The sequence below is a fragment of the Dipteris shenzhenensis genome, chromosome 29 (genome assembly GCF_047967505.1).
Source record: "Dipteris shenzhenensis isolate YYH24624 ecotype China chromosome 29, Dip_SZ_1.0, whole genome shotgun sequence".
In the NCBI taxonomy this organism is placed as follows: Eukaryota; Viridiplantae; Streptophyta; class Polypodiopsida; order Gleicheniales; family Dipteridaceae; genus Dipteris; species Dipteris shenzhenensis.
The window spans coordinates 5,016,008-5,030,888 of record NC_141624.1 but is presented as its reverse complement, the minus strand read 5'-3'; the positions used below and the strand labels follow the sequence as shown (position 1 = coordinate 5,030,888).

Below are 14,881 nucleotides of genomic sequence, written 5' to 3'. Positions count from 1 at the left end.
TCCCTCGAATTAAGGTCCATCAAGCTAAAAACATTCTTAACTTTGATGAGGTTCAAAGGATGTATACCATCCAACACAAGATGTCCATTGCATCTAGAGAAAATGGTGGTCTAGGACTCCCCAACATTCAAGACACAGCAACAACCCCTTGAAGGGTGTCCCTCAATCAAAACAACATAAAGTAGACATTAAAAATTCACCTCATCACTGCACTTCCTAGAACCCTAGCATCGCTCGACGCACCCTAGCCTCTCTCCAACCTTGCTTTAAGCAAGGTTGGTGCTCAATCTTGCTCAACACCATCACCCTCCCCGTTCTCTTCTAAGCTCTTGCTTGCACCTTCTTATCGATGGGTGTGAACATGAAGTTGTTTCCATTCTCCCTTTTGCCAATTAGCCCATGGGTTAACGGAACTAAAGGACACTAGCACTCGAATGCTGCACCCTGGGCTAGTTCATGCCTACAGATCATGACACCTTGCCCCCTTCATGTGTTCTTCTATAGAGCCCTTTTGCGACTACAAATTTTGGCATTTTCTCCCTACTTGCTCCCTCGAGTTTTGTTCACGAGCTGAAGGAAAGCATGATGAACTCGTTTTGCTGGAAAAGCTAGGTCCCCTACATGCAAGGTTTAGGGCAAGGCTTCACACTCTTCTTCTATGAAAGGAAAGTTTTTGTGCTGTTTTTGTTGGTTGAGAGGATGCGGATTGAGAGTTTGTATTAAAGCCTTGAAAATGATACGTTAGATAAGATTGTTCTTAAAAAAGGAATGCAACCAACCAAAAAGACATTCTTTTGACCAAGTATCTCTTAACAATGGGGGTTCTGAGCTCATCAAACAAGCCTCGTGGCAAGTAGTTGGGTACTAGCGTGGCGATGATAACCTTGTGATGACGATTATATCTGAATGTGCAGATAGAATAATCCCGAGCTTGTACATTTGTGCTGGACTATATGGCAAAACCAATGTAGATGGACAAAGATTGCCATAGAAGGCTTACTACTTGTCCATGCAGCTGAACCTACTACGGATGAGAGGTGTTGGTACACTGAAGCCGCCTATTGTTTCACTCTTAAGGCATGTTCATTGACCTTCCACAACAGAAAATTTATGGGGAAATAAACAAACCAGAAAACCACTAGTTGGGGAGAGATCATAGCAACATCAGTCTACATGATAGGACCTGTGATAACAGAGAAAATAAATTAAGACACAGTTGCCACCAATCCATACACTGCAACAGAGAAAGTCCACCTTAAATCATTAAGCCCACAGCTCATCATAGAGCCCATGTGCTGATTGAAGCATGCCTAGAAATCTAGATACATGTATCATGAACAATTTGCCATGCCATATGTGCAGGGCCACACACTGCATAAACCTTCCAGCCATCAATCTTGTGGGTTCAAGAACCAACTGTTTCATAGCTTATCTCAGTATAACAAGCTGTTGGCAAGGCCCTTGAAAATCAATCCAAGTTTGACCTTGTAGATGGTGTTTTTCGAGTTCATATGATGGATTGTGGTGCCTGCATTTTCTCTTGCTTCAGTTCCAATTGAGGATCCATGTGTACAGCTCTAGGAATGTTGTCTCCTGCATAATCAACACTCAAATGTCTCTCAGCAGGACTGTAAGAAAAGTGAAAGACAATAATGAAACTTCTCTAGCAGAAATTCCCATATCTAGGAATGCTTACTGCTCCCAAAAAAAACTACTGCTCTTCAAATTTTCCCGAAGAAGGAAGTAGTCCACTTATAACTACTGGATTTTCGTCATCCACCACGTCTTCATTGGTTGTTGGCATTTCTGTACAGTTGATAACAAGAGATCGCGGTCTTTCTTCCTGAAATGATCTGTAAGAAACATTGCACATTCCACTCTTCAAGAATTTGGACACTAAATTCAAGTTCTCACCACACAATAATAGAACCTACAAAGAATTTCACCTCAAAAAGTAATGTGGCAGACTCAATTGCACATAAGGCTGTTTGAGACTCCAACATGAAATACTTAATTTTCTGACCTGAACATGAAAAACATAAAGCACTATAGGTGGTCCTTACATAGACCTCACAGTAGACCCTTGCAGCGTGTGCCATCTGGATAAACACCTCATAATGACCTAATAACCAGAACACTCAACATCTTTGTCCCTAAAAAAAAAACTGAGTTCTTTATTTTTGCGAGAAAAGGAACTTCTATTCATGCTTAAGAAACCAACCATACAAATCAGCAGTCTAAAAGGTGCTCATCATGGGAAAGACAAAACAAAAAAGCTTAGTTGTCAAAAAAACCAACCTGTTCTTGAGAACTCATCTCACTGCATAGGGAATAGGAATCTCTGGAACAAGGGCTAAGAACCAAGGTAGTGGACTATACATCCAGCAAATGCCTCTCGCTGTGAGGATATAAAATATGCGTGCAGGACAAAGCCTTGCAGAAAATGCTCTAGAACCTGGTGGCCCTCGCTCCCAGTTGGTGCATAGGGTGTAAATAATGACCTACCAGATGGTGACAAGAGTGGCTACTGGGGAAAACTGCTGACCACCCATCACCAAACTACAACTGCCCACCCAAATGTTCCAAGCAATGATACACTATCTTCCATAGTGAAGGCTCAAGGTGAATGCGGGAAGGAGACGTCACATCATATGCCTCAATCCTAACCACATGCTGGCCCTGGGTCAGGTTGGCTGGGGAGGGTGGATCAATCAAGAATGCATGGCCCTCCTCTTGGACATCCCCATAGGCAGTGGGGGATCGTCTCCAACATTCCGTCGGCACAGCAATGGCAGTTGCCATCGACCCTCATCTGCTCCATCCAGGGGCTAATGGGCATTCTTAAAAATGTGTGTGTGTGATCGTCCCGTGAAATGGTGGCAGAAAAGTTTGAGACAAATTTGGCATTCTAAGATTCCTCTCCGTCAGCAGGTTTTCTTGTGGAGAGCTTTATTGGGTGTTCTTCCTCATGGACAGCTTTTGGCACGCCGACATATTGCTTCATCTATTTGTCACAGATGTCTGGCTCCGAGAGAGACTGTGCCTCATCTCCTCTAGCATTGTCCTTCCTCTCGTGCTTTTTTGGACTTCCTTGGGCAGTTTTTGAGAGCTCGGTTTCCTCAGACTGCTTTTGGCAAGTTCTTCTGGCTCTTTGGTGTACATCCACCCAGATAGGAGTTTGATTTCTTTCTTGTTTGAGTTCGATACTGGGCACTCTGGACTCTATGGAAGGATCACAATCATAGGGTCTTCGGTGATCCTACTTTTTCTACTTTCTCTTTCTTCCGACACTCTTTGCACCAATCGCTTTTTGATTGCTTGCAATCTCATGTCATTGATCATGATGTATATTTGTCCTACAGTGATATTTTCTCTTGATGTATTATAGTTCTCCCTTTCTGGGATAGCTTCTTTGTAATATAATGACTAAAAGATTTTACACAAAAAAAAAAAGTGTGTGTGTGCGCGCGTGCATGCTCTAGATAGCAAACTCCAGGTGTGTGTGTGAGGGTGAGAGTGTGTGTGAGAGAGAGAGAGAGAGAGAGAGGACCTGCAGCCTTTGCTCCAGCCCTCCCATCAGCTCCTTAGCCTCCTCAGACAAGCCCGTTTGCCTCAGCTACCTGCTGCTCCACATCAGCGACCAAAAAACAGCGAACTGGGGTCTAAATTCTCTGCCTACAGCCCGCCATAGCTCCGTACAATTCCGTACAGGTGTACAGACCTGTACGGCCTTTTCCGCCCTGTTCAGGCTGCTGCTGCCGGCTCGTTTTCTGCTCCTAGGTTGCTCTTGTACCGGGTTTGTTTACGGGCTGCTTCTAAACGCTGGTTCCATTTGGTTTTCATCCCGCTAGACAGGGTTTTGATTTATTTTTTGTTTGGGTGCGCTACTGGGCACTTTGGACTCTATGGATGGACAGAAATCATAGAGTCTTTGGTGATCCTACTTTTCCATCTTTCGTTTTTTTCAAAAGATCTCTGCAGCAATCGTTTTATGATTGCTTCTAGACTCATTTGATTGATCATGATGTATATATGACTTATACAGAGATTTTCGGTTGAGTAGTAGTTACTCCGCTTTTGGACTACCTATGAATGTACTTATTTCACATCAATAAAATATTTCCTCACAAAAAAAAGTGTGCGTGCATGCTCATAACACTTATCGACGTTTACACGTTTGAGAGGATGAACATTTTGGAACCCAATGACTATTGATGTTTGAGCTCCCCCTTTTGGAAAAGAAGGCCAAGGAAGGCCTTGGACAAAAATTGGACAGGGAAAATGGCACAGGGGATATATGGCGTGCAGGATAGAGACCTCACGGGGGCCGACACCTACAGAGAGAGAATTCATGTGGCCGTACGATGGTACGGAAGGGTATTAATGAATATGTACGGCTGTTTACGGAGCACTGAGCATGGCTGGTACAGATGTGTACGGGACTTCACGTGCTGCTGGTACGGCTATATACGGAGCAATAAATGCTGCTGACAGGGGTACGACTATTGTACGGGCTGCTACACGTGAGGGTTGCCACACTTACGGCTGTGTGTTTACTCCCCTTTGTACGAGATATGCACAAACTGTTTCGCCAGTTGTACTGACAGAATATGCTGAGGTGAACAGGCTATTTCTGTGAGATGCTCACGGGCTGCTTCCAAGGCTTCGTCAGTGTTTTTGTTAGATGACCATGAACTACTCTTGGTGAGTTGGCTGGTCATACAGGGACTTTCCCTTTATCTACAAACTGTTAGTGAAGGGCTAGCGGATCCCATTGGAACTCTTGTCACGTGGGGACTTTTCAGCAGGTGGTCATCCCTTTGTTTTAGGCTCTTTTAGTGTTGGCTGAGTAGATATGCGTTTTCTCACTGTAGTGAGTAGGTGGGTGTACAAGTCGGCACATGAAGCATTTGCAGGGGACTCTGCGACCAAGTCTTGGCTGCTAGAAAGAGTCCTAACCTGAGTACAAGTGTTTTGGAGAAGCCTTGTTAGAATTATTATTATTATTCAGCAATGACCAATGTATTGTAATAAGTAGGTTAGGGGCACTTTTCCCTCATTTAGAGGTTTTTCCCCCTAACCACACTTAGTTCACTAACTACGGTTAGTGAAGGATAAGGTTTTGACACTTAGATAAAACCCATCCCACTTCTTGTATTAGTCGCTTCTTCTATTGCAAGCACTACGTTCAGCTCTCTTGCTCTCACACTCTCTTTTTCTAACATTTGGTATCAGAGCATCTCCTTCTCTCCCCGGACTTCTGCCATTGTCCGTGTCTGAGAGTGCTCTTAGATCTTGAGCTCCTGCTTTCTAGACTAGCTGCTGCATCTTCTACTTCAGCTCCCAAGCTCACGCCTCTAGGTGTCGTACACTCTACCGTATAGCCTTCCGCTACATCGTCCGTACAATCTGCATCAGCTATCAAGCGCTGTACAGTCGCCGTACAACATACGGACTTCCGTACTACAGCTCGTTGTCCGTACAGCAGCTTGACTTCCGTACTGCAGGCGTCAAATTTGTAATCGTCCGTACGCTGCTGTATGTACAGCCGCACGGACTATTTCCGTACAGGCGCCGTACACTTCGTACCATCGTATGATTCCATACCGTTGCCAGGTTCGTACAGCTGCTTGACTCAGAGTTTGCAGATGACACGGCCTTGTATGTTGAGAGCACCACAGTGAGTTTGGAGAGAGTCAGGGGTGCCCTGGCTATCTACTGCGAGGCCTTGGGTGCATGGATCAAATGGACAAAGTCCATAGGTTTCTTCACAGGCTTTGAGGAGACACAAGAGATTCGTGAGTGGGGGAGTGACTTTAGCTTCAGATGGATACCGCAGAGCCAGACAGCGAGATACCTCGGATGCTAGGTTGGTATCGACATTACAGCAAAGCAACAGATCGCCTCGGTCCTTGAGAGTGTTCAGCGCAAGCTTCTATATTGGAGCTCGGCCAAACTCTCTCTAGCAAGTCGCGCCTTAGTGGCAAACCAAGTCCTTCTTGCCCACAGCCTGGTATATCGCCTCTTGCTGGTGCTTTCACAGAGGATGCATTAGGTAGCTCCGACGGTTGGTTCGGAACTTCCTTTGGGCAGGTTCGGACAGCACGAGGAACACTAGAGCCCGATCATGCCGCAGGCACTGGGAGGCTTGGATATCATTGATCCGGAGATGCAGAGCAGAGCCGAGCCGAGCCCTCCTGGGCAAGCTAGTTGTTCACAGCCTCACCCCAGGTGCAGAGCCTTGGAAGCTCCTCTTACAATGAGGGCTTCTAAGGAACAACCCACGCACTGGGGGACAGTGGCAGCCTTCACACAGATGAATCTCCTCAGAGACCTCCCTTACAGGGAAGGGTCCCCTTGATGAGCAGCCTCTACAGGGTCTGGCAGAGACTAGCAAGAGGTCTCATTCATGCTCTGCCCAGATGCACAGAGGAGTTTGAGCGTCAGCCCCTTATGTGGCACCTAGAGATCAGAGATTAGGAGGAACGTATGCTCGGACAACGTACTCACATTGGTTGGGCATAGTGGGACATTGGTCCGACCGAGTCTTTTGGCCGATGGAGCAGATTACCCATGGAGGCAGGGGCGAGGCAGATTACCCATGGAGGCAGAGGTGAGCTACCAAGACTCCCGTGTTCCTCCAAACACAAAAAGTACTGCTGCTGTTTTTTTGTTCAAAAGTTATCAAATTGTCACTTTCCGGACTGTTTATTTCTCAAACTGTGTGGATTTGGATGCTCGTCTGAACTCACAAGTTGAAGGCAAGTATACAAGCTCTGACTTTGCTTTTGGAAGCAAGTTCATTTGGATTTACTGTCAAAAGTTATGAGCTTGGGAAAATCAGAAAAAGTCACAGTTTACAACTTACTGTCAAATTGTCAGATGCAGTTGTAGGCATGATATTGCAATGTTCATGGATATATGTGATGGTATTTGGATGCCCAGTGGTTGGATGTTAATGTCAAGTAGCTTGACAAATGCTATGCCTTGCCAATGATAGTAGCAAAGTGGCATTTTGAGTCCGGTTGATCCATTGAACTAGTAACTGGAAGTTTCCGGACTGCTGTCAAAAGTGTGCAGGTGCATGTTTTTAGCAGCAAATAACAGTGAAACCTTATGGAATTTGGACCTGCACTAAACTGGAAAGTTGTAGACCTGTGGATTGGCTACAATTTGTTAGTTGATAGTTTTTGCATCTGAGGTAACGTGCGGAAGTGACAACATTACACAGATTGTTGGAGAGAAGTTGGATCAAAATAATTATGCCATTTGGAAGTTTCGGATGGAAAATTTCCTGATTGGAAAAGGCCATTGGGATTTGGTTACAGGGATGAGAAAGAGCCTAATTTGCCAGAAAGAAATGCTACTGCAGAACAAGTTAAGAATCATAAAGCTTGGGTGGAAAGAGCACGGAGGATACTTCATTGGTTTTCAATATCTATTTCAGATACCATGGTTATGCAAATTCTGAACTGCAAGTCTTCCAAGAATACATGGGATATCTTGATAAGATATTATGGCACCACAACAAGTGCCAGAAAGATACAGTTGAAACAGAAATTCAACAATATGAAGGGAGGGATGCAGCAATTGACAAACAATTTTGCATGAACCAAATTTTCAAGTCGATGAAAAAGAAATTTTGCAGTCCAAAATTTCAAGAATTTGGGCGTCTAAATGACATGTGACATCTTTTAAAACTACCAGGACGATGCCCAGACTCATCCTGTATACAGCATAATCTTTCTTAAAGTAACCTTGAAACTGTCAACAAAGAAGCGATACATTCAATCAATGGGACCAATAGCGTCTCAAAGTTTCCATGATCTATGTGTTGACTTGTGAAGGGTCGGCTATACTGCCTGGAAGTGCTGTATGGAAGCCACAGGAATATGTGACTGATATGAAAACTATAGCTGATCAATTGGCCTCTATTGATGCTCCTGTGAATGATGATGACATGGTTGCAGTTACTCTGAATGGACTTGGTCCCGAATATAAGTCATTTGACACTTCTATTTCTGTGAGACAGAATATGCCGGATTTCAATGAGCTGGTTGCTCTTTTGATCCACGAGAAGTGAAGCTTGGGCTGAATACCAATGGCAATAGCTCAAGGAATAGTGATGCAGTGTTCTACTCTGATCAGAGAGGCTGTGGTGGACGACACAGAGGTTCATTCCATGGTAGAGGTGATGGCAGGCATGTCCCTAAAACCCCTAGTCAGTCACCTCAGAGAGGAGGTGGAGCCTTTAGAGATAGGGGGAGAGGTGCTTCTCATGGTAGAGGTACTTGGCAGCAACCGCAACAAACAGTGCATAATCCTAATAGTGATAAGACATGTCATTACTCTGGCAAGGTTGGCCATATTGTCAGAGGCTGTTTCAAGAAGCAAGCAAATCAAAGAGGAAAGGCAAATCAGCATGGTCATTTTGCCTCTTCTTGTCATGCGCATGAGACATCCTCAGATCAGCTATTTGCTATGACGCATGTGCAGGATCATAAGCCTATTGATGGTGGCTTGGATGATATATGGTATATTGATTCGAGAGCATCTAATCACATGACACCGCATGGAGAGTGGTTTGATGAGATGACTCCTAGTGTGCATGGTTATGTTTGCACAGGAGATGATACACAGCATGACATTACACACAAGGGTATTGTGCCTTTGGTGATGCATGATGGTCAAACCAAGAAGCTGCGTGAAGTGTTGCATGTGCCTTCGATCACCAAGAACTTGTTGTCTGTTGGACAAATCGCTAAGCAGAACTTGCAAGTTCAGTTTAATAAGGATGGATGCTTCATTGAGGAGTTTGGTATGTTGATTGCGAAAGGGAAAAGGCGAGGAATAATGTTTACTTTAGAGACAGGCATGCCGGAACTAAAGACTGCCATGTTTACGCATAAAGGCATTGTTGTTGGCCTACCAAAGTTCAAGTATACTGCTTTAGAGCATGTTTGTCCTGCATGCCAGTTTGGAAAACAATCAAGGTTGCCATTCACTAAGCATTTGCGGGAGAGTAGTAGACCTTTACAGTTGATTCACTCTGATGTCTGGGATCCCGCACACACTACCTCAATGGGAGGCTCATCATATTATGTTACATTTATTGATGATTTCAACCAATATACATGGCTGTATTTTTTGAAACATAAGGATGGGGTCCTGCCTGCCTTCAAGCATTTCAAGCAACATATTGAAAAGGAGTCTGGGTCATATATCACATGCTTGAGATCAGATAATAGAGGTGAACATCTATCAAATGAATTTGATGACTTCTTGGCCTATCATGGGATTAGACGGGAGCTTACATGCCCATATACACCACAGCAGAATGGAGTGCTGAACGTAAGAATGGGGTGATTGGTTCGTGTGGTAGAGCCATGTTGAATGAAAAGAACTTACCTGATTATTATTGGGCAGAAGCACTTGCAACTGTAGTGTATGTGCTGAATCACACTCCTACTGCTGGCATTCATATGCTCACACCATATGAGAAATTGTATCGACAGAAGCCTGATGTCAGTCATTTAAAAGTGTTTGGTAGTTTGGCATATGTGCATATACCAGATGAAAAGAGACGGAAGTTGGATCTCAAAGCTGAAAGATGTGTGTTTATTGGCTATGCACAGAACCGGAAGGGTTACAAATGCTACAACCCATCGACCAAGAAGACTATGGTGAGTCGGGATGTTGTTTTTGATGAGCTGGAATCTTGGTATGGCAAGCCAAAAGTAGCTGTTCCAAATGATGCATCTGCAGGTCATGCATATGATAAAAATCAGCAAATTAGTACATCCATATTTGGGCCTACATCTACTGGTTCTACTACAGTGAATCCTTGGTCTGGCAGGTTACGCAATTCCACTGACACTTCTATGTCAGTGAGGGGGAGAGATAAAAGGAAAGCCAAGGTTGTTGAGGTGCTTTCGCAAGCTGAAAATGATGTCCCTGGGCCATCAAATTGTGGCTATGATTCGTCATGTAGTGACAGTTTGGATAGTGAGCTGGGTATACCATCTGTGTTTACACCTGGAGTCAAGGGAAGCAAGTACATACCTCCTCATGAACGAAGAGAGTCAGGCACTCCAGTGAGAAGGTCACAGAGAGTCAGGTATCCTGTTGACAGGTTAACTTATAGTGGTTATGCTACTCGGCATTATGCATATATGACAAAAGTTATGGGACATACTAAGCCAACTATCTTTGGTGAGGCTGTGCAACATGGTCATTAGCGGAATGCCATGGATGAGGAGATGGATGCTCTTGCCACTAATCAGACTTGGGATTTGGTGGAGTTGCCTGAAGGCAAGAATCCTATTGGTTGCAAATGGGTCTATAAAGTAAAATGCAAGTCTGATGGATCAGTGGAAAGGTATAAAGCAAGGCTGGTTGCCAAAGGATATGCACAGCAGTATGGGCTAGATTATGAGGAAACTTTCAGCCCTGTTGCCAAGATGGCAACTGTGAGAACTGTCATAGCATTGGCTGCTGCAAATGGCTGGAAATTGCAGCAAATGGATGTCAAGAATGCTTTCCTAAATGGTGACTTGTTGGAGGAAGGCTATATGGTTCAGCCCGAGGGTTATGTGCACCCTGACTATCCCAACTATGTTTGCAGGTTGAAGAAAGCTCTCTATGGGCTGAAGCAAGCACCTAGAGCATGGAATGAAAGGATCAATAGATACCTACAGGAGCTTGGTTTTGCAGTTGGGAAGGCTGATCATTCACTGCTCACAAAGAAGACAATTGCTGGATATGTTGTGATTGCGATTTATGTTGATGATCTGATTCTGACTAGTAGTGATGATGATGGCATTGCTGAAATTAAGAGCAAGCTGAAAATGGAGTTTGATATGAAGGATCTAGGGGACTTGAAGTTCTTTCTTGGCATAGAGGTGTTGAGAACACCTGATGGCATTTGGCTTATGCAGAGGCAGTATGCCTTGAATATGCTGGAGAGGTTTGGCATGAAGGATTGCAAACCAATGGATATCCCCTTGGATCAAAACTTGAAGATGATGGCTGATTTTGGAGCTGAGATTGATGACATTACCATGCATAGGCAGATGGTTGGAAGCTTGATTTATCTGACCATTACCCGGCTTGGTTTAATATATGCTGTGGGACTCATTAGTCAGTTTATGCAGAAGCCACGAAAGTCTCACTTGGATGCAGTGAGGAGGATTATGCGCTATGTCAATGCAACATATCAGTATGGACTCTTTTATGAGTATGGAAAGGATATAGAACTGGTTGGATACACAGATGTAGATTGCGCAGGATGTGCCTATGACAAGAGATCCACCAGTGGTTATGCATTCAGCCTTGGTAGTGCAGTGGTGAGTTCGAGTAGTAAAAAGCAACCCACAGTGGCATTGTCTAGTACAGAAGCAGAGTACAGAGGTGCAACATTGGCTGCATGTGAGATTGCTTGGCTTCAGAAGCTTTTGTAGGATTTGGGACTGCATGTGGAAAAACCAGTCAGACTTTACTGTGATAACATGAGTAGTAATCCGGTTTATCATGCTAGAACTAAGCATATTGAGGTACACTACCATTTCATCAGAGAGATGGTGTTATCAGAGAAGATTGATCTCATACATGTGAAGACTGAAGATCAGGTTGCAGATATCTTTACCAAGTCATTGGGCAGAGATAAGTTTACATACTTTAAAGAGCTACTTGGTGTTATGCTCCCTACTTGAGCTTGAGGGGGAGTGTTGGGAATCAAGCTCTTTGTTATTGTTCCTCTTGTGTGAGTAGGTGAATAAGGTGAGTCACACTGACTCAACCATAGTTAGTTCTTATCTACTATGTATGGGTGTGACCTTAGTAGTGTTCAATTGTATTGTGTGGGGTGAATATGAGCTGAGTGTGGAGGAGACTGTTGCTCCCTCCTGGTTGCTTCCTATATCTCTCTTCTTGTTTTTCTTAATATACACTAGGTTTTGGACGCGGTTATGGTCCAGTTTGCGGCCAAGAAAGATATCCTACTTTTTGCTGGTCGCCTACGGAGGCTTGCCCATGGGACCGTGGTTGGAGCAAATGCGCATGGAGAGATAGTGCCATTGCTACTCCGATGGTCTCCTGGAGACTATCCCGCACTGCCTATGGAGCTGCCGTAGCACAGCAAGGATTTGGATGGGAGCTCTCAGGATCATGACGTGTATGCACAGTCTTCAGAGAGACTACACCTGGGGAATGGTGGCCTGGTTGACAGAGCGAGGACATGCGTTTCAAATTGATGAGATCTCCCCAGCCTACCGGATACAAGGTCACAGCATCCAAAGGATAGCACTCCATGAGGCAGTCCCTGCTGATAGCCTAGCTCCTCCTCCTAGGGAGAACGGCGTTTGGAAGGTGGTAGCCAGCATGACGGCGTGGAACATTTGGGTGGCTCATTGCACTCTTGTGATGGGTGAGCACCCAGTTCCACCCTCGGCTACCCTAGTTGCCATCTGGCAGGATATCATTTACACACTACGATCCACCTGGGAGAGTGGAACTCCAGGCTTCGAGGCGACTATCGAGAGACGTGCTCGTTTCTGCAAGGCTTGGCCTGCAGAAGTTTTCTACATCTTCACCTCGCGAGGGATTCACTAGTTGTTTAGTCCCCCCACTTGGCTGTTAGCCCCAATACCAGAGATTCCCTAGGCAGTGAGCTGGGTTTCTCTGGAATAGGCCAGTTCTTTCTTTCAGCCTTTCCGGTTTCTTCCATACTCAGCACCTTCGGGGCTGCTGTCTTGTATGAAATCTTTCAAGCATTAATAGAAGGTTCTTTTCTTTGGGAAAAAAAAAAGATTGATAAGAAGACTCATTCTGCTCCAAAGGAACTGAAATAGGCTTACAGCTTGTCATCCCATATTTGGACAGCATTTTGGGCTCACTTCCTACCATGGAGGCAAAGTGGAACTCCTTGAATGAGTGCGAGAACCAACCACTCCACTGGAGCCCCCTTTTTGGGGCTGCAAGATCATCACCATTGTCTTTGAGGCAAGAGAATACTCATCCAGAAGTCCCATAGTCCAAGCCCCCAAAACTCCCTTGACAAGGGTTGCCCAAAGCAGGGCCTCGGACCTAGAATCTGGGAGAACAAACCACCGGATCCTAGCTACTTCAACGAGACGGTATCCTGCAAATGAGGGAGGGTGGGCTGCGACTCGGAGGAGGAAGCCGCAGCCCGAGGGGGGTCAGCCTCGCCCAGGCTGAGTCTAAGGGGAGGGCCAGAGATAGAATAATTGCTATAGAGAGGTGAGGAGAAGATGGAAGCGTAAAGGTGGTGGGAGGAAGGTAGATAGTGAGAGTGGCTACAGCAGGGGGAGCGGTAAAAACTGTTACAGAGGGAAGGGGAGAGGAGGGAAGCGGAGAGGTGGCAGGAGGAAATGTACTAAGAGTGGCTACAATAAGGGGAGTGGACTAGGGGGAGGGAGGAGGAGGAAGAAGCGGGAGATGTCTAGAATAGGGGAAGGGCGGTCAGAAGGGGTTGCGATTGCCGAAGCACCAAGAACTCTAGAGACATGTTGCTAGGTAGGCGCCTAGTGCTCTAGACCCATGTTGTTAGGGGTCTATTGCAACACTAAAAAAAAGTATCATTCTCCGGAGTCTGAGGACGACCTCCTCGAGCACCCTCCAACTGCTTCCCCTAGGACTGGGAAGCTGCCTCTCACCCTGCCCTCTCGCGCTCCCCAGGTCTAGAACGCTGCCAACGCTTCTTCAAAGTCTTCTTGATCTCCAACCTATCTACACAATATTCTTAATACTAGAAAGTTAGGACTAGTTTTCTACTCATCAATCACCTTGCTAAAATAAAACAAGATAGCACGTATTGTAGCACCCTCTGTCCCTTATTTCTTTTAAAGGACTAGATTTAAATCTTTAGACAAGAGACCTCCAAGAAAAATAAAAAATCACAAAAGGGGAAACGGTAAAGCCTTTCAAAGAGAAAGTGTTGAAGAAAAACATAAACCAAGATGGGAAAAGGCTGTCGAATTGTGCCCAACAAATTAATGATCGGTTTCACTCAAACATGCATTCAAGTAGCCCACACTCTGGGCCCCACAAAGGAAATACACCCATTACCAAATGGCCTAACACAAGAGGCTGCTCATCATAGGATGGATTTGTCATGTTTGCAGCACCCTTTGAAGATTGTTTGTTTGCACAAAAGACAGATAATGATGTATGTGAATTCATACATGAGAGCTTAGTGCATACATTGCCACTAGGCTTAGATTGAATTTGGAGAGAGTCTGTGAGATACAAGTGGCACTGCCACACTCCACACACCCATAACTTCATCTTCCTCCCATGCCTACGCCTCATATGCCTTTTTAATTCTTGTCTTCTCTCTCTCTCCTCCTCCATCAACCTTTTAGCTTCCATTACTTCCTCAATAGCCTTAACTTACTCTCATGCTTGCAACAGATTAAGGTGTGCTTACTCTGCCTTGGCTTGTGCCTACTTTATCTTGGCTTTAGCACCCTCCTTGAGTTGACACTCATATCTTGTACCTGACTTGCTTCATTGGCTTTCATTGGCTCTATGTTTTCTTTGCTCACTTCATCCAACTTTCCCATTATTTCTTGTACTCAACGTGCTTTCTATTTGGGTTTTGACAATCTTTCTTTCAACAAATCAATTCCTCAATTCGCGTCCTCTTCCCTTTGGTATGCTCTTGTAGTTGCCTCCTTCGCTATGAGTCAAGGCTCTGTCTATGAAGGAAAATCGGGTGTATCGCGGCATAAAGGACCTGGAAGCAATAGCCCAATAAATCCACGAAAGCAAAGGAGTGGTCCAAGTCTCACAAAGCACTCTACGAGCACGGAAAGTCCTCCAAGAAGTCACCTACAACTCCACAAGAGAATTCTCCAACAAT

The 14,881-nt window shown here is 45.0% G+C and overlaps 1 protein-coding gene across 1 annotated transcript in view; it reads right to left on the bottom strand.

Moving 5' to 3' along the window:
• Positions 1-1,189: 1,189 nt before the first annotated feature.
• Positions 1,190-14,881, bottom strand: part of OS9 (ER lectin-like protein) — a 71,639-nt gene continuing 57,947 nt past the window's right edge. The window contains exons 8-9 of the mRNA XM_087400727.1: positions 1,697-1,853; positions 1,190-1,593 (exon numbers count right to left, since the gene is read on the bottom strand). Coding sequence (XP_087256853.1) covers positions 1,712-1,853 — 142 coding nt within the window. The 3' untranslated portion in view covers positions 1,190-1,593; positions 1,697-1,711. The remainder of the gene's footprint in view (positions 1,594-1,696; positions 1,854-14,881) is intronic.